The sequence below is a fragment of the Phaseolus vulgaris genome, chromosome 5 (genome assembly GCF_051622355.1).
Source record: "Phaseolus vulgaris cultivar YP4 chromosome 5, ASM5162235v1, whole genome shotgun sequence".
NCBI lineage: Eukaryota > Viridiplantae > Streptophyta > Magnoliopsida > Fabales > Fabaceae > Phaseolus > Phaseolus vulgaris.
In genome coordinates, this window is record NC_143502.1 from 370,555 (window position 1) to 392,308 (window position 21,754).

Consider the following 21,754-nt stretch of genomic DNA (forward strand, 5'->3'; position numbering starts at 1 on the left):
GGGTCTCTGACATTGTTATATTTTTAGTCATTGGTTATAGGTACTCCTCCTTATGAGGTTGGGATGACTTTAGTGCCTCTAAATCTCTTCACATTTTCTCATTTCTTAGTTTGAGGACTCAAATTTCCTCAACTTTCTTTTGTTTCAAATTGGCTAACTCTCTTTAAAGAGATTTAAGGAGTGTCATGTGATTGACTTCAATCGTTCTTGAATCTACTGTCCTTTGATCACCAGTCACATTTCTTATTAATATCAACAAATTTCTAAGTGTAATTCATTTTGACCCATGGTGGACGTCAGTTGTTTACGCATAGAATCGATAATGGATCTTCCTCTCTTAAATATCATATTTTTCAAATTTTATCCCGATACTCCTTGAATTCTCAGTATTCTAAAAGTGAAGAATATACTTACAAAAAGTTTTCTAAAATTTAATAGAATATGACAACAAAATTTTCCATACTTAATCAAAATTATCTCTATTATAGATTAATTATTGACAAGACATATTGAATTAAATCCTTTAATTAACCATTATATATTATTAAGATTGATTATGATTTTGGCTAAATATTTTCGAGAATAAACTTTGGTACACCTCAAGCACATGTCTCAATCTATGACCGTACACTTTTCTGGAACATTTTTAAATTTTGTATATTATTTTTCTAAAGAAAATATTTCAAACCTGCATTTTTTTTTTATGTCAAACTAATTTAAAACATAGAAAGTCACCATGTTATCACATCATCAATTAATGATGGTATTTACGGTGGAAAAGACTAAAATTAATGACAAACCTAATTTAAATATTAAGACTAAATTAAAAGATTACAAGTTTAATTGGTGAAAAGAAAAGTGACTAAAATTGATCAACCAGCCAAAATTTATTTTTATTTAAAAATTAAATATTTAAAACATAATATATAAAATATATACACGTTAAACAAATTAATGACTAAAAAATAATTATGTGATTACTTTTAATAATGATTCTTTATCTATAAAATCATATTAAAAATAAATTTTATATCAAATTTTAAATTTCAAATTTAAGATTTATGATTTATATTAAATTTTTAACATATTTTTTTATATTTTAAAATTATATATTAATGAATGATATGAGAACCGTCTTAATAGATGTACTGATAAGTTTAATAAACACTCAACATACTAATGACTATAATATTATATTAAAAGTAAATTTTAAATATAATTTAATTTTATAAAAAATTAATAAAATTTATAATTATTTATATATTATAAAATATCTTAATCTCAAATATTAAACCCTAATAGTTTTTATGCAACAACAAAATATTATGAACAAAATTTAAAATTAAACCCGTAAAAATGATCAAGACTGCATTTTTAATGAAAAAATAGGAGAAAAAAATAGCATAGTGGAAAATGCTTTACACCATAAAAATGTTTTACTGCGCAAGAAAAAAAAAATGGTACCTTTAGGGCAGTGAAGTTCAGACGAACAAACACCGCACTCCAACCACACCCACCAAGGACACACTGCTTTATCATCATTCTTATTTTAAGTTCAGTTTGTTTTCTTCATATTTCGATGCTCAATTGCTCAATTTTTTTTTTTAATTTCTCATATGGGATTGAGTTTTGTTTTTAATTTGTTCTGGTTCCCATTTTTCAAAAATTGATCTTGTGTTGATTAATTTTGCCTGTTCTTTGTATTGTTTAATCCATGGATTGCACAATTGGGTAAAGATCAAAGTTTTGTGATGTTGGTGAGTTCATTGTGTTTTTGCACTCTGCATTTCTGATTCTGGGTTTCGTGGGATAGCGTTTAGGATTTGTGTAATGTATATTTCAGGAACATTGACTAGCTTGGCCCAATTTGTGATTCAAAATGGTTCACTGTTGATGGCTAAGAAGGGTTCTTGAAAGGATCTCCCCCCCATTCTCCTTGTTTTCTTTTTAACCCTCTTCTTAATGTCCCTTCAGTGTGTTATAATTTTTTTTTATCTTTTTTTTCTTGAAAACCATACATGTCAATTATGCTACACTATTCAGCAAGCTGAGTTTTGATTTGAAGACTTTAAAAAGACTAGGTGATGAATTCTTAGACTTGGAAATTGGGTGCTATACCAGTAGTGATGATGATGATAATGTATTTCATCTGCTGAGAAAAGAAAACTTACCTCACTGATTAGAATTTGTTGGGAATATCTTAATGAACTTTGTTTTGATCACTTAGCTTTGAGTATGGCCATGATCAGTTTCTGTTCCTTGTACAAAATTGATTGTTTTATTGAAGACAAAAGCACAAGCTTTGTGTTTATATCAATCTGTTGATTCTGGACAGGGTTTTTAAGGCTACATACATTTTCGTGGTTTGCTGATGCATTGCGTTGTTATGCAACATGGAATCTCAATTAGTAGACAGAAATGATGCCATGGAAGTTTCTGGGGATGTGGATTTAAGTACATATGAAGTTCAGGTAGAGCAAGAAACATATAAAGGTATGTTACTGTAAATTGTAATCACATGATTTTGATATGGAATTCTGATTGAATAAAACTGATAATATAAAGCCCTGCATCCTTGTCTCATTTATATTCACATATCACTATGATATGTGGAAAGTAAATTAATGCACATGAATCAGAGAGAGTTCGTATCAGCAATTACCTACCCTTTAAACCCCACTTTACAATAGTGTTGGAGTTACTCTTCGAATTTATAGTTTGTTCCATGTTACTTAGTTATGTAATCTTTGTTGATTGTTCGGGTGTGTAAAAATTATATCTTTACAATAGTTATGACTTTGATTTAGTTAATTATTCAACATCATAGCTTAATCCTACAGTATGCAACCCCTCCCAAATGCCTTATATTATGTGCATTACTTCAGTGGTTCATTTATGCTGCATTTTCTATGCTTTTTGGCCATACCCTCCTCCCTAAACAAAGAAATATTCTGAGCAAACCCCCTTTCATAACCTCATTCAAGGACCAAACCTAAGAAATCAGTTTTATTTTACTCCTGTCTTAAAGAAACATATCACTGAGAACTTCATTGCAAGGGATTCACATGGTTTGAAGTGATTGCTTGGATGGCATCCTTCCACTGGACTCCTTTTTTTTTTCACTTTTTATTGGGAATGGAGCAATAAAATTTATGCCTATCTCTGCGTGTGCATTCATATGACTGTTAAGGGTTCTATATGGGGAGAATTGAGTCAAATCCCAGGTGGCATATAGATCTTCTGATTATCTATAGAATTGTTGATTTCTTCTCTGCAATTTAATGACTTGAATTTGAATTTCTTTCTTGACATTCCATTCTTAGTTAATAACAGAAGTGTTATCTCCTGCCTTATTTATTCTCATTATGAGGAAATATTTTGATGGGTTTCAGAGATTTATTTTTGTGACAGTGGATCCAAATGAGGGGTGTAGAGTACTAGAGAGTTCTTCTGGGGGAGAGTTGGGTATCTGTGATGATGATCATGCTATTCAGGAACCATATGAAGGCTTGGAGTTTGAATCTGAAGATGCTGCTAAGATATTCTATGATGAATATGCCCGACGTGTAGGATTTGTAATGCGTGTGATGTCATGTAGACGGTCAGAAAGGGATGGTAGGATTCTCGCCCGCCGGCTTGGGTGCAATAAAGAGGGTTACTGCGTCAGCATCCGAGGGAAATTTTCATCGGTTCGTAAACCTAGGGCCAGCACAAGGGAAGGGTGTAAGGCAATGATTCACATCAAATATGAGAAATCTGGAAAATGGGTGATAACAAAGTTTGTGAAGGATCATAATCATCCATTAGTAGTCTCTCCACGCGAAGCACGCCAAACAATGGTAGGTTCATATTTCTTATCTATTTGTGTACTATGTTGTTCAAAATTATGTTTTCTAACATTTCCTTATCATCTTTTGTTGCTTTCTGGATTTAGGATGAGAAGGATAAGAAAATTCAGGAATTAACAGCAGAACTTCGGCATAAAAAACGGTTGTGTGCAACATATCAAGAACAGCTGACTTCCTTTATGAAGGTTGTTGAAGAGCACAATGAGAAGCTATCTACGAAAATTCATCATGTAGTTAATAATCTCAAAGAATTTGAATCCATAGACGAGCTTTTGCACCAAACATAGCTGCGAATCACGAGGGTATTTAAGCTCTTAATATTTAGCATTTACCTATTCCATCATAATATATCTAAACTCTTTCAGAAACAATTTTCTCTCTCACCTAAATATCTGATGAAGTTCTTATTGAGGTTTTTTCTTTGTTCTAAAACTGTGTTCATGTATCCTAACAACAGTTACTGATGTCTATAGTTAGTTTTGCATAACATGAATTTTAAGCCTAACTCAATCTTATAAACCTGGTTTGACAAAGTTTGACTTACTTATAAACTATGAAATGTCTTTATCTCTAGGTTGACGTGAGATATTCAACAGATCATTTAAATGCCATTTGGGAAGTAGATTTGTATTTCATAATACTGAATGATGTATTGGTTTAATGTATTTATTTACTTGGGGGCACCAATATTTAATGCCCTTATCCTTACACAGACTTCAATATTTTCATGTCTATTGGCATCTGTGCAAACTAGAGCACTTTACTTAAAATATACAATTTTGGTTACATATTTTGAAGATTTACATCTTAAAAAGAAAAAAAAAACTTCTGCACATTTAGATTCTAAAGTGCATAATTCTGATATTTTCCTGCACCTTCTGCATCCAATTTTATGTAATCAATTTATGTTAACATAAACATAATCATTGCAGCTATATGTTTGAACCATTCACTGATTGGATTGCTTTAAGGTTATGATGTCAAGCATTTGTAAAAATGTAATGGTTATTGCTCTACCTTCTGGTGTATATATTTTTACTGTTATGACATGAGATTCATGCAGATTCTAATCTTCCTTAGGATTCATGTGTTGTGCATAATGCAGGTTGTGGTTGACAACTAAAATGTTTTGTCATGTTCAAAGAATGATCCTTGTATCCTTCATGAACTGCAGACTCTGATTCAGTGAATACTTTGGTAGGGCTACCCTATTTTTCTTGGGAACTTGTAAGGGCAGTCTTGCCACAAAGAGAAGGCCACCCTATGTATAAACTCTGAAACTTTATACCTTGTCACACACTACCTTGAAATTTTGTGACATTTTACTTTGTATACTTTTTGTACTCCCCTCATATTACACAACAAAATGTAAACAATAATATTGTGAATTACTAAGTTTGATTCTAATATAATATTATTGTTGATAGGACAATTGTGTTGGATGCTTTATTGTCAATTAATCCATTTTCTTTGCAAATATTGTCTATAACTTTTTTAAATAATAATAAATTTTAAGTATTTTCAGACCCTCCAATTTGAAAATATAGACCATTCATGTAATGATTAGAAAGAATCTATTTACACATTGAAGAATTACCTACAATAAAATTCTGAAAATTATTTATTTTATAATTATTTTTTTGAAACTTTTTTATAATTTAATAATGAATTTTGTTTCTTTTTTTTGTAAAAAGCTGCTTGTTATAAAATTATTTATTTATTTTATAATTATATTTTATAAACATGTTTTTCTATAAATTTAATGATAACTTTTTATAAAAATTAATTATTATAAAAAAAATAAATCTATGAAGCTCAAACACGTTTCTTAAATAATGTGTGTCGATTATACATATCGGATATCGACATTTGTATGTCGAGCATACATATTGGATATTGACATTTGTATACTCGTACGATACATATAATTAAAATGTTCAATTGAAAAAATATTTGTTGGATTTCAGATATTTTACACTATTATAATCCAATGTTAAAAAAAAAAATACATTAATTTTTTAAAATCTCAATGTAAATTTTTATTATAATTACGAAAATAAAGAACTTTTTCATGTTTCGTATGTTGTATTTTATACAGATATTGTATTTTATACGTATTTTCGTGTCTAAAAAAGAAAAAGTTGTTCTTTGTGTTGTGAAGAATGAAATATGTGATTCTTTCAGAATCAAATTGGCGTAAGATAGCATTCAATGTCAAGCCAAACCCACAAGCTGTTCCTCGAAAAATGGCTAACCATCTGCTCCGCCACTACCGCCACCGCCACTTCCGCCGCTAAAACCACCGCGCGAGCCATCGTTCAAGCATGGACCACGCTCCGCGACTCTCTCCAATCCCCTTCCACCGAAGACCCCCAGCAATTGCACCAAACCCTTCAAACCCTAGTCAATTCCCAATCCTCCCTCCACGTGGCAGAACCCCAAGCCAAGCTCCTCCTCACCCTTCTGCAATCCCCCACCTCACGCCGCTCCTTCCCCCTCCTCCTCACACTCCTCTACGTCTGGGTTCGAAAATCTCACAACCTTAATCCCACAATCGTTGATTCCGTACTCAGAATTCTCTCTTCAACTCCCTCCGATGATGCCATTTTCCCTCAAAGTCTTCTCCTTTTGGGCGCTTTTTCCTCCTCGCCTTCCATTTCGGAGAAAACCAAGACGCTTTGTTTGGAGATGATGGTGGGACTGTTGGTGGGGGTGAACAAGAGTAAGCTGTTTGTTGAAATGCCGCGTGTTCTTGCTGGAATTGGTTACGCTTTGTCGTCCTCAGTGACTGTTCATTCAGTGGAGATGTTGGGTTTCCTGTTTAGGATTTGGGGGAAGGGAGAGGGCTGTGTTGCTCATGGACTCATGGTTCTTTATCTGTTTGATTGGGTTGTGGAGAATTTGATTGGCTTTGGGTATTCGGATAAGATGGGTGTTTTGATTCGAGAAGGTTTCGGGAGGTTTAAGGAGGAGCATGCTTCGTTTGCGGTTTTCATGGCTGCGGTTGGAGTGATTCGGGCTTTGGAGAGACGAGGAGTGGGAGCTGGCCTTGTTTCTGGAATGGGGGTGAAGGATTGTGTGGTTGGTAGGATTGAAGGTTTGGTTAGTGATTTGGTTTCGAGGAGGTTAAGGTTTGGTTATGGTGATGATAATGAGGGTGATGGTGTTGAGGAAGACAGGCTTTTGCTTCGGTGTGTGTCGTTGGGATTGGCTCGGACTGTAGCATTTTCAGGACATTCGTCTTTGTTTGTTTGTCTTGCTTTGGCATTGTTGTCTGAGATATTTCCATTGCCACGTCTGTATCAATCGGTGTTTGAGAAGTCGGGTGAGTCTGGTGGTGTGGAGCTTAAGGAGATCAGAGAACATTTGGATGGTGTACTGTTCAAGGAAGCAGGAGCTGTGACTGGGGTGTTGTGCAGTCACTATGCTTTAGCTGATGAAGAAAGTAAGAATGTGGTTGAGAATCTTATGTGGGAATACTGCGGGGATGTCTACTCTGGACACATGCGATTGGCTGTGATGCTTAAGGGTGAGAAAGATGTGTTGCTTGAAGGTTTGGAAAAAATTGCAGAATCTGCTTTTCTTATGGTTGTGGTATTTGCTTTGGCTGTGACAAAACACAAGCTGAACTCAAGTTTTTCCCAAGAAATTCAGATGGATGTTTCGTTGAAGATACTGGTTTCATTTTCTTGCATGGAGTATTTTCGCCACGTCCGGTTGCCGGAGTATTTGGAGACCATTCGCAAGGTGGTTGCAGGTGTTAAGAATGAGCATGCCTGTACTTCTTTTGTGAATTCCATGCCCTCGTATTCTGACTTGACAAACATTCCAGGTTTGCATTTTCATTTGAATTGCTATTATATTTATTTATGTTATTGTCTTGCATTTTACAAGACTCTACATGTCTTCTAGACCAGAAAACCAATTACTTATGGTCCAAGAATGAAGTGCAAACAGCTCGCATTTTGTTTTGCCTACGAGTCATTCCAACTTTCGTTGAATGTCTGCCCAGTCTTGTGTTCAGAAACATCGTAGCTCCAATTATGTTCTTGTATCCTATATGAAATAAGTATATATTTGGTTTTTGCACAAAATAGTTACTGCCAAATGTTCTCTCTACAGTATTTTGTTTATGATCTATTTTGAACACATATTAGCTAATTTCAACCATCCATTCAATAATATTTTGGGGTCCCTGACCGCATGATCATGCACAGAAAGTTGTCTTCCTTATTTAACAAAATTAGATATATGGAGCACCCAAATGATAAAGTAGCTCGAGCCTCTCATTCTGTGTTCATGACATTTATGACTATGGGGAAGGATTCTGAAGAGAACGATAAAGCTTCATTGAAGGAGCTACTTGTTTTCCATTACATGCAAAGATCCTTGGTGGTACTGCATTCTGCTAAAAAATTTCTAAATCCTAAATCTCTGGGACTGATAATTTGGAATTCATTTTTATGTTATTGTCTTATGTGAACATAGGGATATCCTGGCATTACTCCTTTTGAGGGTATGGCTTCTGGGGTTGTAGGAATGGTCCAACATCTTCCTGCTGGAAGCCCTGCCATCTTTTATTGCATTCATAGTCTTGTTGAAAAAGCCAATAAGCTCTGTTCTGAAGTCTTCACTCACGAGGCTGATGCGTGGAAGAAGTGGCAGGGAGAGCCAGAACCAAGCAAGAAATTAATGGATTTGCTTTTACGTTTACTTTTCCTAGTTGATATACAAGTAAGTTGTTAACTAATTATGTGACTTTGCCACATTATTTAAATTTAAGCCATATAGACCTTGCAAAATGCAAATGATACATGTTCTTAAGTTGGGGGACCCATTATAAAGAGTTATCCATTAAGTACTTAAAATTGTTGTTTTGGGAATTGTATCATTCCACATGCTTTAAATATTGCCTCTAAACTAGATCATGTAAGCATCTTTTTGCTACATTTTAGGTCTTGTCCGACCTGATGAAGCTGTTGGCACAACTGATCACCAAGTTACCACGAGATGCACAGAACATTGTTTTAAATGAATTATATTCACAAGTGGCTGATTCTGACGATGTTGTCCGCAAGCCCATATTGGTTTCATGGCTTCAGTCATTATCTTACCTTTGCACAAAGGCCACAGATCAAAATGCAACCTACCGAAAAAGTACAAGTGAAGATAGTCTAACTTTGGCCAGTATTGCAGACCCATTAAACAGCAGAAGAACAAATGCACGACTCTAAGTAACAGATTCAGGTCTCTGTCTCTCTTTTTTGTGGCATTACATGTTTTCTATGTTATTTTCTTTGTAATAAATTATAGTTGTGTCAGATCTTACGAGTAGGTTTACTGCATGCCATAAATTTGGATCCAGTTTTTCACTTCACTTGCTGCATTTATCATTTCTCATATGCAGTTTGCCACTCTCTTGTTTGAGCCTATTAATTTGTTCTGTAGTTTTAAAATTAGCATAGGCAGTGTTCAGAAAAGGTAAATTGAGGGTGGAAGTAGTTTTTTAGAGAATTTAAAATAATTCATCCCTAAATAATTTGTTTTGGATGACTGGTTCAATAAGTTTTAAAAAATATGCAATACTTTAATAGGGTAGTAAGAAATTGAAATCCCACCTAAATATAGGTGGAATTTTAGAAAGCCTCTGGTTTCTCTATCCACATTTAATTTTGTGCATTAGTTTGGTTTATCTGCCTCCATAGCTTCCCAACCGAACCATTTCTTTTCAACCTTTACAGAACCTGCTCACAGCAACTAATCTTGCTTACTAGAGTTCCTGATTCCAGTTTGTTTCAATTCTCCATTTTTCCCTTTATCTACTCGTGTCATGATTCATTCTTACAATTTTTTATTATTTCCTATTTAAATTTGCTTCAATGATTTTTGGACTTTCTGGTGTCCTAGTTTTCTGGTGATTTCAATGTCAGACCTTTGCTTTATGTCCTTCAATATGTTATGACTTTATGACTGTTTGAGCTTCAACAGACACTGTAAATCACTGCTTGAAACCCTTCAATGTTTTTAGGCCTGAATCAGATGTTTGTTTGATCGGCTTCTAAGGACCTGGGTCTAGCTGAGGAAAGGGACTGTTTTAATCAATATTTTCTTCTTGCCAGGGAAGAAAAAATGGCAGACACAAATCAAGATGTAAGCCAAATTGAAAGTCTGGTTTGTTTCCTGCTTTTCTCTCAATTTTCCTTCTCTGCTTTTACTGAAAATAACTAAGTGCGTACTTGGGTACAACTTTTTTTAGAGGAAAAAAATATAAACTTCAGGCATTTATTACTAACAAAACATCTAAATATTGAATCTTATAAATCGGAATGGATGGAGTGGAGTAGCAAATAATTCATTCCTAAACCGTTCCAAAATAACTCAAGGTTGGGATTGATAGTGAAGTATTTGGAAGGTGGTTGTTAAAATGTTTAGTAAGCATTAATTTAGAATGAATTAAATAAACTTCAGCATTTTGTCCTTTCCGTGCAGATTTCCGTAGCGATTAAGAAGATTTTGAATGCTACTGGTGCAAAGCAATCAGCATCAAATGAAGTTCAGGATTTCCTTGTCTAAAATGAAGCTGAAAGTGAGAGCTGATTACTCCCAGAAGTAGCTCCTGCGAAGCCTGATTGACTACTCCCAAAAGTGAAGCAGAAAGTAAAGGCTGATTGTTCCCAAAAGTCTTCCATGATGACAAGACTTATAATCCTTCCCCATGCTATGGCCATAAAGTGACATTAAATGACATGGTTGTAAGTGTGGTGCTCTTGTTTACCTCTAGTAAATCTGGATGGATAATCAGATGATATTCTGCTGATTTTTCTAATAAATAGAGCTCATCTCACAATCATTTCACCTGTTGAAGAAGAGTTTTTATGTTGTGGCATCGCTTTAAAATGGATTTAGTGCTGCGATTGCATTGTAGCCTCTGCTGTAGATGCAAGCCTCCTGAATACTCTTTGATGTGTGAAATAATACTGATTCAAAATGACTATTGTTTTGTCCAGTTTTGGTCTGATGTGAAATCATCTGCAAATTCTGTATCCCACACACCCTGTATGTAGGACTTCTGTTTATGTTACACATGAGTGTATATATATAGAGTAAATGATAGGATGACTACAGTATTTGTACAAAATTTCATGACAGTTTGAAGTTCATATGGTTTTTGTACACGATGAATAAAGGAATAGCATCTATTATATTGCGGATTTTCAAAGTAGAAGTTTATTTACATCAAACAAACCTGCAAGTCCAATCAGAATTTACACTGGAACTGCACAATGTCTATCATCATGAATTTAAACCCAAGTGATCTTGTTATCAGAAACATGGTATAACAAGAGAAATAAACCCTTGTCAGCACCAAGTTGATCACTTAATTATTATTTTTACATAAAAATGGTTCTTTCTAATGCTAAATAATTAGTTCAAATTAGATTGTAGGTATTCCATGTTGACTCCTACCAGGCTTGATTTGACAGGGGTGTGAAAGAGAAAGGAAATAGAGGTAAATGAAAGAAAAAAAAGGGAAAAAGTGGGGTGAAAATTGAGATAGATTGAAGATAAAAAGAAGAAAAACAAAAGAAAAAGGTTGTTTGTTTTAAATTAAGTAGATGTTTATGCATTTCCCATAATCTTTGGTTGTCTAAAGAATAGAAGTCTTGATGAGTAGAACCCATAGTATTTCTTTTTAAATTGATTTTTTTTTTCATTTCTAGTGACATTTTTTATTAGCTATTTCTATTATACATTCTCAAATTATAACACTCATTAATTATACTTAAACAGTAGCTAATCTTTTAAAAGCCAATGAATAATATCAGTTCATATTTCTCCTGTTAAAGAGATAAAGCAGAAAAAGATTCTCCTTAATCTCAAAACTAAAGAAACTTTGTCACAATACCAAGTTACCAACACTATCAAACTTACATTATAACATTTTTTTTACACCTACAGAAGAACATAATTGATGTATAAAATTTTCAGAAGATCATTATAGTGTCGCAGGTATGCTTAGCTTACTAAACAATGAAGCATCTTTTGAATAAAAAAACACTCAAACATAAATTTTTGACTTACTTTTAGGATTGTGTTAACGTAGAGAACACTGATGAAAGCAAAGCAATCTCAAAAGCCTTTCTTCATGCAAAATTTCTTGTGCATGCTCTCTTTTCCCAGATGCATTGCATGCCACACACCAATCTCTTCTATTCAACTCTCATTAAAACTTCTGGTTTTTGTTATATCATTTTCACAACTTTAAAATACCTATAAATTATAATCACTTCATCTCTTTAAGCAAATACTAGAGTTTGAATCATTTGGATGAAAAATATAAGTACACTTATATCTTTATATTATTATCTTCTTTTCTTTTCAAAAAAAATGTGTAAAATAATATTCTCTAATTTTAAACTTTTCATAAATGAAATACAGTTTTAATTCACAGCTATATTTGAAAACTACGTTAAGTTCTTCTTATCTATTTGGTGCATGTTTTCAACCTCTTTTTACTTAAATAATTGCTTATATTTAATTGAAGTGTGTACATTGCTCTACATAACTTGACTAGAAGGTTTACTTAACAATTTTTTGCGGAGATTTGAAGGGTTGTTCTTATTTCTTGGAAAGTGAAATCCTTATATTAAAAAAAGAAATTTTGACCAAAGTTGAAAAAAAAAATTAAAATGAGTGTTGATGTCATCCCTAGCATATTACACTTAGAGAGATATTTTTTTTTTAAACTAATCAATTTTAAAATTGTATAAAGTAATATTCTTTTATTTAAAATATATCAAAGGTGTTCTAGCACCATTTATTCTTGTCATTATTTTTTAATACCATCTCAAAATATTGGTTGAAATTAATAAAAAAATCAAAGTTTGATTAATTATATACAAAACTTTATTTCCTTGTAAGCCACTAATATTGGATTAGTGACCAATACATTATTAAGTAAGATAGGTGTGTGAAATACTTGTTAAAATTACAACAATTTTTTTTTTATTAAACACAAACAAACACATTAGTTCGTCACATTTGGGTAGATTTGCCTTTATTTTCATTTCATGTCCCATAAATGGTGGAAAGAGGATATTCAAAGTCTTGGTCCAAAAGGATAGGAAGAAATAAGATAGGGTTTTGAAGATACCAAGTAAAGTAGAATTGCACATTAAAGCAAAAACACAAAAGCAAGAAATCAGATAAAACATGTAATTTATTATTATTATTATTATTATTATTATTATTATTATTATTATTATTATTATTATTATTATAACTAATCCAAACCCTAATTTGAATCCACAATTCGGCGCCGTTTGCTTAGCGCAATTGGAGGCCCATTTTGGTGTAACCCTAAAAATGGCGCCATTCACGCCTCTTCTTTTGATGTGAGTTTTGAGAAAAAAGAGAATAAGGAATTAAGAATTAAGCAATGAGAGGAATATTAGGGACTTTGTTCTTTTAATTTTGTGTGATTGAATCAACTTTTTCAAACTGTTTCCCCCAAAGAGGTTTTAGGAACATAATGAGAGGATTAGGTCATGTGTGCCCTCAAACTTTCAACCCTACTACCCTACAAACTCATGTGCTCCTAACATCTTTAGCATTTCATATAAATTATTTCTTCATTTTCCTACTTTTTTTTCTTTTTAAAATATATTCTAAATCATACTCATAGCTTAGTGCTATGTTACTATTACCATTTTTATTTTAGTTTTATATAAACTCATTTATTTAAATTAGGATTTAAGGTTTAAGTTAAAATATTCATTTATACAATATTATCCAAAATCATCTTGATGTTCATACAAATTGTTGGGATATAAGTATGAGAAATATTAGACCTTTCAAATTAAGGATGAAAATGAATATGTACATGTTCTTGTTTAAATTTTTAAAACATTCTTACTTATTTTATATTTTATTTTGAAATTTATGTAATTATAAATTTTTGAAAGGTTCACATTTTTCAATTTAAAATATTATTATATTACTATAACTGAGTGTGTCAGAGGTATATTATTTATTGAGTGTTAACACAAAAGTTTCCTTAAATTAACTCAAAAAATCAAGTGAAAGTTAATGAAAATAGGTTAGAAATGGATTCAAGAAGTAATTTTTAATTAGGATAAAGATTGAATTTTTATGCACTCCCACTTCACTGTTTTGTGAATGCATATCATTACAATAAATACCTCTTTCTCTTTGTTTCATGAATCCAAAAGAAACAAAACAACACCAAAAGGGAAATTGACAACATGGTGAAAACTATGTTATATGATAACTTCAGAAAACATATACTCATTGATGAACCAACCGTGTCAAAGGACGACAAAATAGGGTTAATCACTATACAAAAACCGTTTTAAACGGTCTCTGAGTAAATGTTTCAATAATAATGCATGCATGTGTTGAAATCTGCATGCAAAAAAAATTTCAAAATCCCACTTGAAACGGTTGAGGAAGTCTATAAAACAGTGTGCTGCATTATATTTATGTCTCTTTTTAGTTGGGTCATTGAAAAGCCATGATTTACGCCAAGAGATTGATTCTCCTAAGCATACTATAAAAGGGGAAGCTCATAACTCATTTGCTTCAACCAACAAGTCATAGACAAAGTCCATAGCAAAGCACTTTTGGTGGTTCAACCAAGAAGATAGCAAAAAGTGATTATGGGAAATACCTTGGTGGGGTTGTTCCTTTTCACATTCTTGTTGGTGGGCAGTGTCCAATGTAACCCTGACTACAGAGATGCACTGGCCAAGTCACTGCTGTTCTTCCAAGGGCAGAGGTCAGGAAGGGTTCCTGCTGGTCAACAACTAAAATGGAGATCCAATTCTGGCCTCTTTGATGGTCGCCTTGCCAATGTAACAATCTCTGTTTTCTGTCATTTTTCTTTGCATTTTGTTCTGATTTTGTGTTTGCTTGTTTTGCTCAAAGCATCACACAGATGGATTCTTATAGTTTCTTTTTCTCTTCATTGTTGCCTTGCCACTATAACTAAAATTCATTAGAACCAAAGCATCACACCATAACACCTTTTTCTTTGGGCAACAAATTTTGATATATTAGCAGCATTTGTATTCATAGAAGCTTTTATGCATGGCAAAACACAGGTATTAGAATGAATTTGTCTGTCTTGCTGTTTTTAGTTCAGAAGAAGAGATACAGTTTGAGTACAAGGAAGATTAGTGTTCGATAGTAAAACTTTAATGAAGGTTTCAACCTCCTTGTTGATTTAGAACTCTGTTACTATGCTTTGATGCTGGTTTCCTTAGTCTTTTCTTTTTTGCAGGTTCTAAGTTAGTTGAGTCTATTTTATCACTGTCAGGTTTAGAGTCAAATATTTCCTTGGATTAAATTTTGATTGAGAAGAATTTGTTTCTCACGTGACTCTTTATGCTGTTGTGGCATAAGAATACACAGTAAAAGGACTCTACAAAATAATGATTTACTTTAAAAAATTGTTTATTTTGAAACATATTTCACACAAATTTTCTTTAGACACTTTTCTTTAAAAAAGTTGAACCAATCACGTTACAAGTCAACAGCTTTTGATGATGCCAAAAACTGAGTATTCATTCTTTTCCTTTTTCTTTTCTTAATTGAAAACATTATGCAATGCAATCATTCTCTTAACTCATGCCTTGGAATGCGTGACTCTTTCAGTTTTACAAGTTTCAAACTCCTTATCGAACGTAATAGTCCAAAGCAAGTTATAAAAAGCAACATGCTTAAATTACATTAAACTTTGTATGGCAGGTGGATTTAAGTGGAGGTTACTATGATGCAGGAGACAATGTGAAGTTCAACTTTCCAATGGCCTATACCACCACCATGCTATCATGGGGCACAATTGAGTTTGGCAAGAGAATGGGACCCCAAATAAAAGAGGCAAGAGATGCAATTCGTTGGGCCACAGACTACCTTCTCAAGTGTGCCACATCCACACCTGGCAGGCTCTATGTTGGGGTTGGAGACCCAAATGTGGACCACAAATGTTGGGAAAGGCCAGAGGACATGGACACTGTCAGGACTGTTTATTGGGTCTCTCCCAATAAGCCTGGCTCAGATGTGGCTGCAGAAACTGCTGCTGCACTTGCTGCTGCATCCATTGTCTTCAGAAGGGTTGACCCTACATACTCTAAGAAGTTGTTAAGGACTGCCCAACAGGTCTACCACTTTGCTTTGCAGTACCAAGGTTCTTACAGTGATTCACTTGGATCAGCAGTTTGCCCATTTTACTGCTCATATTCTGGTTTCAAGGTAAAACCATTTTATAGTTAGTTGCTTCTGTGTTCCTTCCTATTATTTTTTTCCTTTCAGTCAAAATTGAGTGGTTGGTGTGCATTACTAGGAGAAAATAAGAGTTTAATTTCTATTCAGTGTCAGTCTAAAGCATTTTACATAGTCAATCAATAAAAAATCATAGGTGTTACATTTAAAACAGCTATTGAAAAAGTTAACAAACTCATTATAAAAATTTATGATGGGATGAAAATGTAAAAAAACATGTATACTAACAGTGCATAATAAGACTAATTACTTGGAAAATAGTGTGGTCTTACTAAGCTTTGTTTATTTTCAGGATGAACTGTTGTGGGGTGCTGCATGGCTTTTCAGAGCAACAAATGCTGTTTACTACTACAATTTGGTGAAGTCCTTGGGAGCTGATGATCAACCAGATATCTTCAGCTGGGACAACAAATATGCCGGTGCTCATGTTTTTCTCTCCAGGGTATATTATACTGCCCATCTGATGCAATTGAAAAATATCTAGAATCAACTTGTTTGTATGATGTCATCTGATTTATTGGGTTCATACTGCAGAGAGCATTGCTGAATGGGGATAAGAATTTTGATCAATACAAGCAAGAAGCTGAGAATTTTATGTGCAAGATCCTGCCCAACTCTCCCTCCTCTAGTACACAATATACACAAGGTAAAGGCAACATCATCACTGAGTTTCAAAGAAGTAATGTTACACAATTAGGTCAATCTAAGTCATTCAATATTAATATATAAGAAAATTCAAAAATGCAATTCTCAAGTACTTTTGTGGGCAGGGGGACTCATGTACAAGCTTCCTGAAAGCAACCTCCAGTATGTGACGTCTATAACATTTTTGCTTACTACCTATTCAAAGTACATGTCAGCTACAAAACACACATTTAACTGCGGCAGTGTGTTGGTCACTCCAAATACCTTAAGAAGCATTGCAAAAAGACAGGTAATTCTCTTCAAAAAACTTTGTAAGTTCAATATCCACTTCTCTTTTGCCTATTACATTGTTGACAAAATTTATGGTAAAATTTCAGGTAGACTACATATTAGGTGAAAACCCATTAAGAATGTCCTACATGGTAGGCTATGGTCCATACTTTCCCAAGAGAATTCACCACAGAGGATCTTCCTTGCCTTCAATAGCAGCTCATCCACAAACCATAGGCTGTGATGGAGGTTTCCAACCATTTTTCCACTCAATGAACCCTAATCCAAACATATTGATTGGAGCTGTAGTTGGAGGTCCAAACCAAAATGATGGATTCCCAGATGACCGCAGTGATTACAGTCATTCTGAGCCTGCAACTTACATCAATGGTGCTTTTGTTGGACCTTTGGCATACTTTGCCGGTATCCATTAATGTTTGATTGACCTAAATTGGAAGGTCAAGTAGGACTTGGTTATCAAGTGTAGATGTTATCCTATCTGCACCCAACAAAGGGAGGTCTACCAACCAAAAAAGGTTGGAGTGGACTTTGAAGTTAGTGGTGTTCATTTATAGCCCTTTGACACAAAAATGTAACTTTATCCAATATATTTACTATGCTTTATGTTACAAAATGCATCACAGAACCTAAAAAATTTATGCCATCACATGTAACATGTTGACATGTTCATCCACCCAACCTAAAAAATCAGATCCTTTTAATGAACAATGTGCAAAGTTGATAACAGGCCAATAACATTTCAGAAAATCAATAGTTTAAAATTGTGATAAAATGAAAAAAATATCTCAAACTAATTATAATCAATAGTTGATTTTCTAATTAATACACATTGTTTCACTTTATCCTCTTGAGTATATCTCCTTCACTTCTACAGTACATTCCCTCACTTTAGAGTGGTCAAATCCAGCAAGTGGAGCTCATAATTAAAGACCCCAACATTTTGTGAATTTAAATAAACTCCAGTAAATAGAAGATAATGTGTTTAAAAGAGTGCACTGCAAGCATTTCTCTACTGATTTCCTAATCAACAAATACCCAAGAAAATGCATCAAGCACGAGGTAGATCCACACTCTCTTTCAGAACTATTTAATTTTACTAATCTAACCTTTACATAATTATTATTATTATTAATTATATTTAGGCTAAACTCAGAACAATTTTCCCAAGAAAACTTGCAAACATTAAGTTCATTGGAAATTTGGAATAACCTGCAGATGTTTCTCTTAGTAAAAAATACTCGCTTCAGAAATTATTTAGTTCATTAGAATCTCATTCAAACAAATTTTGGCAGCTAGTATGAGTTATTTTATAAAAAAGAAACAAAAAATGTTAAAAAAGTCTATACAAATGGCTTTTAGTGCTTCATCTGTTCTTACTTTTGCCCATCTAAATACACTTTTTTACGGATAAGATGTTCCTTATCTAAGAAAAAGCCAACCAATCAGGCTCCTGAGATCCATCACTATTAACTAAATCTAAAAATGATATGTTCCTTGCTCCATAAAATCAATATTAAATAAATTATAAAATATTAATCTACAAAGCAAGAACTATATTCTGGATAGTAGCAGAGCTAGCTCCTCATCAGACACTTTAACTTCAGCATATGATCCCAGAGATGCAGCGAGTCTTGCAGCTAATTGATGTTTACACTGGAACACACACACAATGCACATTGTATATTTGAGCACTAGAATAATACTAATGTTTATAATCAACTGAAGATGATGAAAAATGTATATGGCCTTACACAGAGCTGTTCCCCTCTGTTGACAACATCATAGAAGAAAGAATAACAAGCACAAAAGTTCTCAGCAAAACAGAGATATTGTTCTTTTCTTCGGGATTCTCCTGCAACCTAAACAAGGGGAGAAAGAATGCATGATCGATATCAAACAAATGAATGGTTCTTTAGATTCACAAAAGTCAAAACATTCATTATTTGACATGAAATAATTGAATCCATCCATTCTCTATCTTTTACTTCTTATCTTTTTCACATACATGTATCTCAAAAATATTCTCAAAGAATCAAAGAGGACAACAATGTTGTGCCACTTTAGTTGTACAACAACCGTTTTCCCATTAAGTCTCAATATTGTCATTCCAACACTTAAAATTTTACATATATTTAAAATATGAAAGTCAGGGATATATATATATATATATATATATATATTGTTTTGGCAACTTAAAGCTTATCCAATCATCTGAACTCTATTTTTTCACATCTCAAATGTTACAACCACCTTACATCTTTTTATATTTCTATCTTCCCTTATAATAACATCACTCATCAGATTTATCCCTTTTTTCTCTTTCTTTCCTACTAGTCTGTGGGGTGTGAAAATACTTATTTTTTAAATCTTATATCTGAATATTAAGCAAAATTTGACCCATCCAATGCAATAGAAGAGAGGTGGGAAGGTGAAACCTGAAAGATAAACCTTCCACTGGGGTGAGCAGATATCTTGCTGACACCTCTTTGGTCAACAATTCTAGTGGCTCCCTCGAAGTTCTTGCCAAACAAGAAATGCAAACTGGTTTTACGTTGCATAAAGAACAAAACACAACTTCAATAGAAACACAATGCAGGACAATAATGATTTGAAAAGAACACAAGGGAATGGGAAGCAATTGACTAACGTCCAAAGTTGATCATCATTCACTGCAACATGAAAATAAGAGGGTCTTGGGTCACAAGTCAATACTACAAAGTAAGGTTTTAAAAAACCGTCCACAACCATAATTGAAAATTTACAGCCACAATTGATAAACACCCAAGCATCTGGGTACCCACTCTTAAAAACTAGTTATTAAGATTTTTTTTTTTTATCAGCAACTAGTTATTAAGATAGGAGAACTAAGTGCTTAAAAATTCCACAAGCATCTCGTACTTGTCAATACAGGACTTAGACATCTCATAATACCCAATTCCCCATCAGATTTTCACGCCTAAGAGTCAAGGTTTCGATAACTTTCACCGTAAAACATTTACAAAGTTACACTTCCTTCCATTTCCTCGTTGGTAGAAACCCTCTCTCTGTAGATAGCCCTTTCCAAAACAGTGACAACCAATCCTAATACCAATTGATAAACACTCATATTAGGGGAAACCCCCATAACAGGTGACAAGATTGTGACTACAATTGTGGCTGCATTAGCAGCATTTCTCCTCAATTTTCTATCACATCAAGGATTGCTACAAAACCACTACCCCAACCCCAACCACAATTGTTATGTAACCACAAGGGCAAGGTTTATTGGGATTTCACCACCATATTGAGACATCATTATACACAATTTTCTGTAATATCAAGGATTGCTAAACTGCAGCAACGATTTAAAACCTTGATTGATAGTATAGAAAGTAATGAAGCTACTCACCTTTGTGTGTAGACTCGATTTCCTTCCATATCGTCTCTGCTACCAAGAAGCTTGCACTCATTCTGTATTACTAACAATTGGTTACTGAGAATATAGCAACCTGAGATTTTGACTAATCAATCAAAGTACAAGAATAAAACAAATAGTATTAATTTGATTACTATAAGAATGATTAATGAACAAAACAAAAAAACAAAAGAAGAAACCTTACCTTAGTAATGAAACAACAAACCAACCAATCAAATCAAATCATGCTACACTTGCATTGCAATCACACACACATGTATATATATATAGAGAGAGAGTGATAAAGAGAAAGAGGAGGAGGAGCGGAGGGCGACGGCGGAAAGGCCATGTACCTGCCGGCGCCGGATGAGGACATCGTGTCTCGGCGAGTGAATTGAACGCGCCTCACACAACAACCACGCTTTGCGACGGAGTGTGGTTGGTGACAGAGAGAGTAACTTGAACTCAAATATTAGAATAATAATTCAGATATTAATAATTTATTCTAAATATATTAATAATTTTCATTTAAAATGTTATTATTATATTCATTGAAATGTATAATTAATTTAATAGTATTATTAAACAATGCATTGTGAAATATAATATATTTATTAAATTTTAACTCGATACATATGATACCGTATACACATATATTTGAAATTTAAATTTTCTAAATCAAAAATTAAAAATTATAATTATGAAAATAAATTTATCTTTCTTAAACTTTTTTATTTGGATTCTTTTTAAATAAAATAATATTCTAACTCTTGTTGTGTTATTAGACTAAATAGGAGTTAAAGAGTTTTTTAAAATGTTTAATTTAGTGATAATATATATGGATTGTTTTGGTTTTAAATTTTTAAATAAGTGTTAAGAAAATTGTAGATAGTTTTAATGAAGTAAGGGAGTTAATTATTACATCTATTATATGATGTTAGATTGTTATATGTATCTTATTTAAGAAATTGTAAGAGGTTTATACAATTAAGCAAAAAATATCTTATTTATAAAACAATAACTATATTGCTTAATTAATTATATACTTAGAAATAATTTAATCATCTTAATTTTAAAATTACATATGATAAGTGGGTTAGAAGTGTCAAGTTAAATTAGATGTGTTGGCACCACACTGATATTTTACACGTCATCTTTCATTAAAAAAAAGTTATTATTCTTAAAAAAAATTAATTATAATTAATAATAAAAAGTAGAAAAATATTAGTAAGGAAATGTCGGGAACTTAAAAGCAAAAAGAAATTGTGAAAAC

At 33.0% G+C, this 21,754-nt stretch overlaps 4 protein-coding genes across 21 annotated transcripts; 3 read left to right on the forward strand and 1 right to left on the reverse strand.

The window, feature by feature from the left end:
* Positions 1-1,429: 1,429 nt before the first annotated feature.
* Positions 1,430-5,280, forward strand: LOC137834590 (protein FAR-RED IMPAIRED RESPONSE 1). 4 transcript variants are annotated; one of them, XR_011084927.2, is made up of 6 exons: positions 1,430-1,553; positions 2,336-2,493; positions 3,412-3,839; positions 3,935-4,150; positions 4,781-4,846; positions 4,954-5,280. XR_011084927.2 is itself a non-coding variant. In XM_068642638.2 (5 exons), exons 2-4 carry the CDS (start codon positions 2,394-2,396, stop codon positions 4,133-4,135), a joined length of 729 nt encoding a protein of 242 aa, XP_068498739.1. In that variant the 5' UTR covers positions 1,430-1,553; positions 2,336-2,393; the 3' UTR covers positions 4,136-4,150; positions 4,954-5,280. The 4 variants fall into 4 exon arrangements, 2 of the variants coding, with proteins under 2 accessions (XP_068498739.1, XP_068498738.1); XR_011084926.1 differs by having other exon boundaries at positions 1,458-1,757; XM_068642638.2 differs by lacking the exon at positions 4,781-4,846.
* A 720-nt stretch (positions 5,281-6,000) lies between these two features.
* Positions 6,001-11,067, forward strand: LOC137834595 (obscurin-like protein). 11 transcript variants are annotated; one of them, XR_016521195.1, is made up of 7 exons: positions 6,001-7,680; positions 7,761-7,899; positions 8,096-8,243; positions 8,337-8,582; positions 8,804-9,095; positions 9,877-9,998; positions 10,338-11,067. XR_016521195.1 is itself a non-coding variant. In XM_090302782.1 (7 exons), exons 1-5 carry the CDS (start codon positions 6,060-6,062, stop codon positions 9,080-9,082), a joined length of 2,433 nt encoding a protein of 810 aa, XP_090158908.1. In that variant the 5' UTR covers positions 6,004-6,059; the 3' UTR covers positions 9,083-9,095; positions 9,968-9,998; positions 10,338-11,067. The 11 variants fall into 11 exon arrangements, 1 of the variants encoding a protein (XP_090158908.1); XR_016521196.1 differs by having other exon boundaries at positions 6,004-7,680; positions 9,837-9,998; XR_016521197.1 differs by having other exon boundaries at positions 6,004-7,680; positions 9,877-10,019.
* A 2,909-nt stretch (positions 11,068-13,976) lies between these two features.
* Positions 13,977-17,700, forward strand: CEL3 (cellulase 3). The gene is made up of 6 exons (XM_068642650.2): positions 13,977-14,722; positions 15,618-16,121; positions 16,444-16,593; positions 16,686-16,797; positions 16,922-17,085; positions 17,174-17,700. Exons 1-6 carry the CDS (start codon positions 14,528-14,530, stop codon positions 17,498-17,500), a joined length of 1,452 nt encoding a protein of 483 aa, XP_068498751.2. The 5' UTR covers positions 13,977-14,527; the 3' UTR covers positions 17,501-17,700.
* Positions 17,701-18,370: 670 nt separating this feature from the next.
* On the reverse strand, positions 18,371-20,976 carry SSN2 (zinc finger SWIM domain protein). 5 transcript variants are annotated; one of them, XM_068642651.1, is made up of 6 exons: positions 20,835-20,976; positions 20,476-20,537; positions 19,735-19,756; positions 19,523-19,628; positions 18,839-18,946; positions 18,371-18,740 (listed from the first exon to the last, which is right to left on the reverse strand). In XM_068642651.1, exons 1-6 carry the CDS (start codon positions 20,855-20,857, stop codon positions 18,639-18,641), a joined length of 423 nt encoding a protein of 140 aa, XP_068498752.1. In that variant the 5' UTR covers positions 20,858-20,976; the 3' UTR covers positions 18,371-18,638. The 5 variants fall into 5 exon arrangements, with proteins under 5 accessions (XP_068498752.1, XP_068498753.1, XP_090158909.1 ...); XM_068642652.2 differs by having other exon boundaries at positions 20,476-20,575; positions 20,835-20,975; XM_090302783.1 differs by lacking the exon at positions 19,735-19,756 and having other exon boundaries at positions 20,835-20,975.
* Positions 20,977-21,754: the final 778 nt, after the last annotated feature.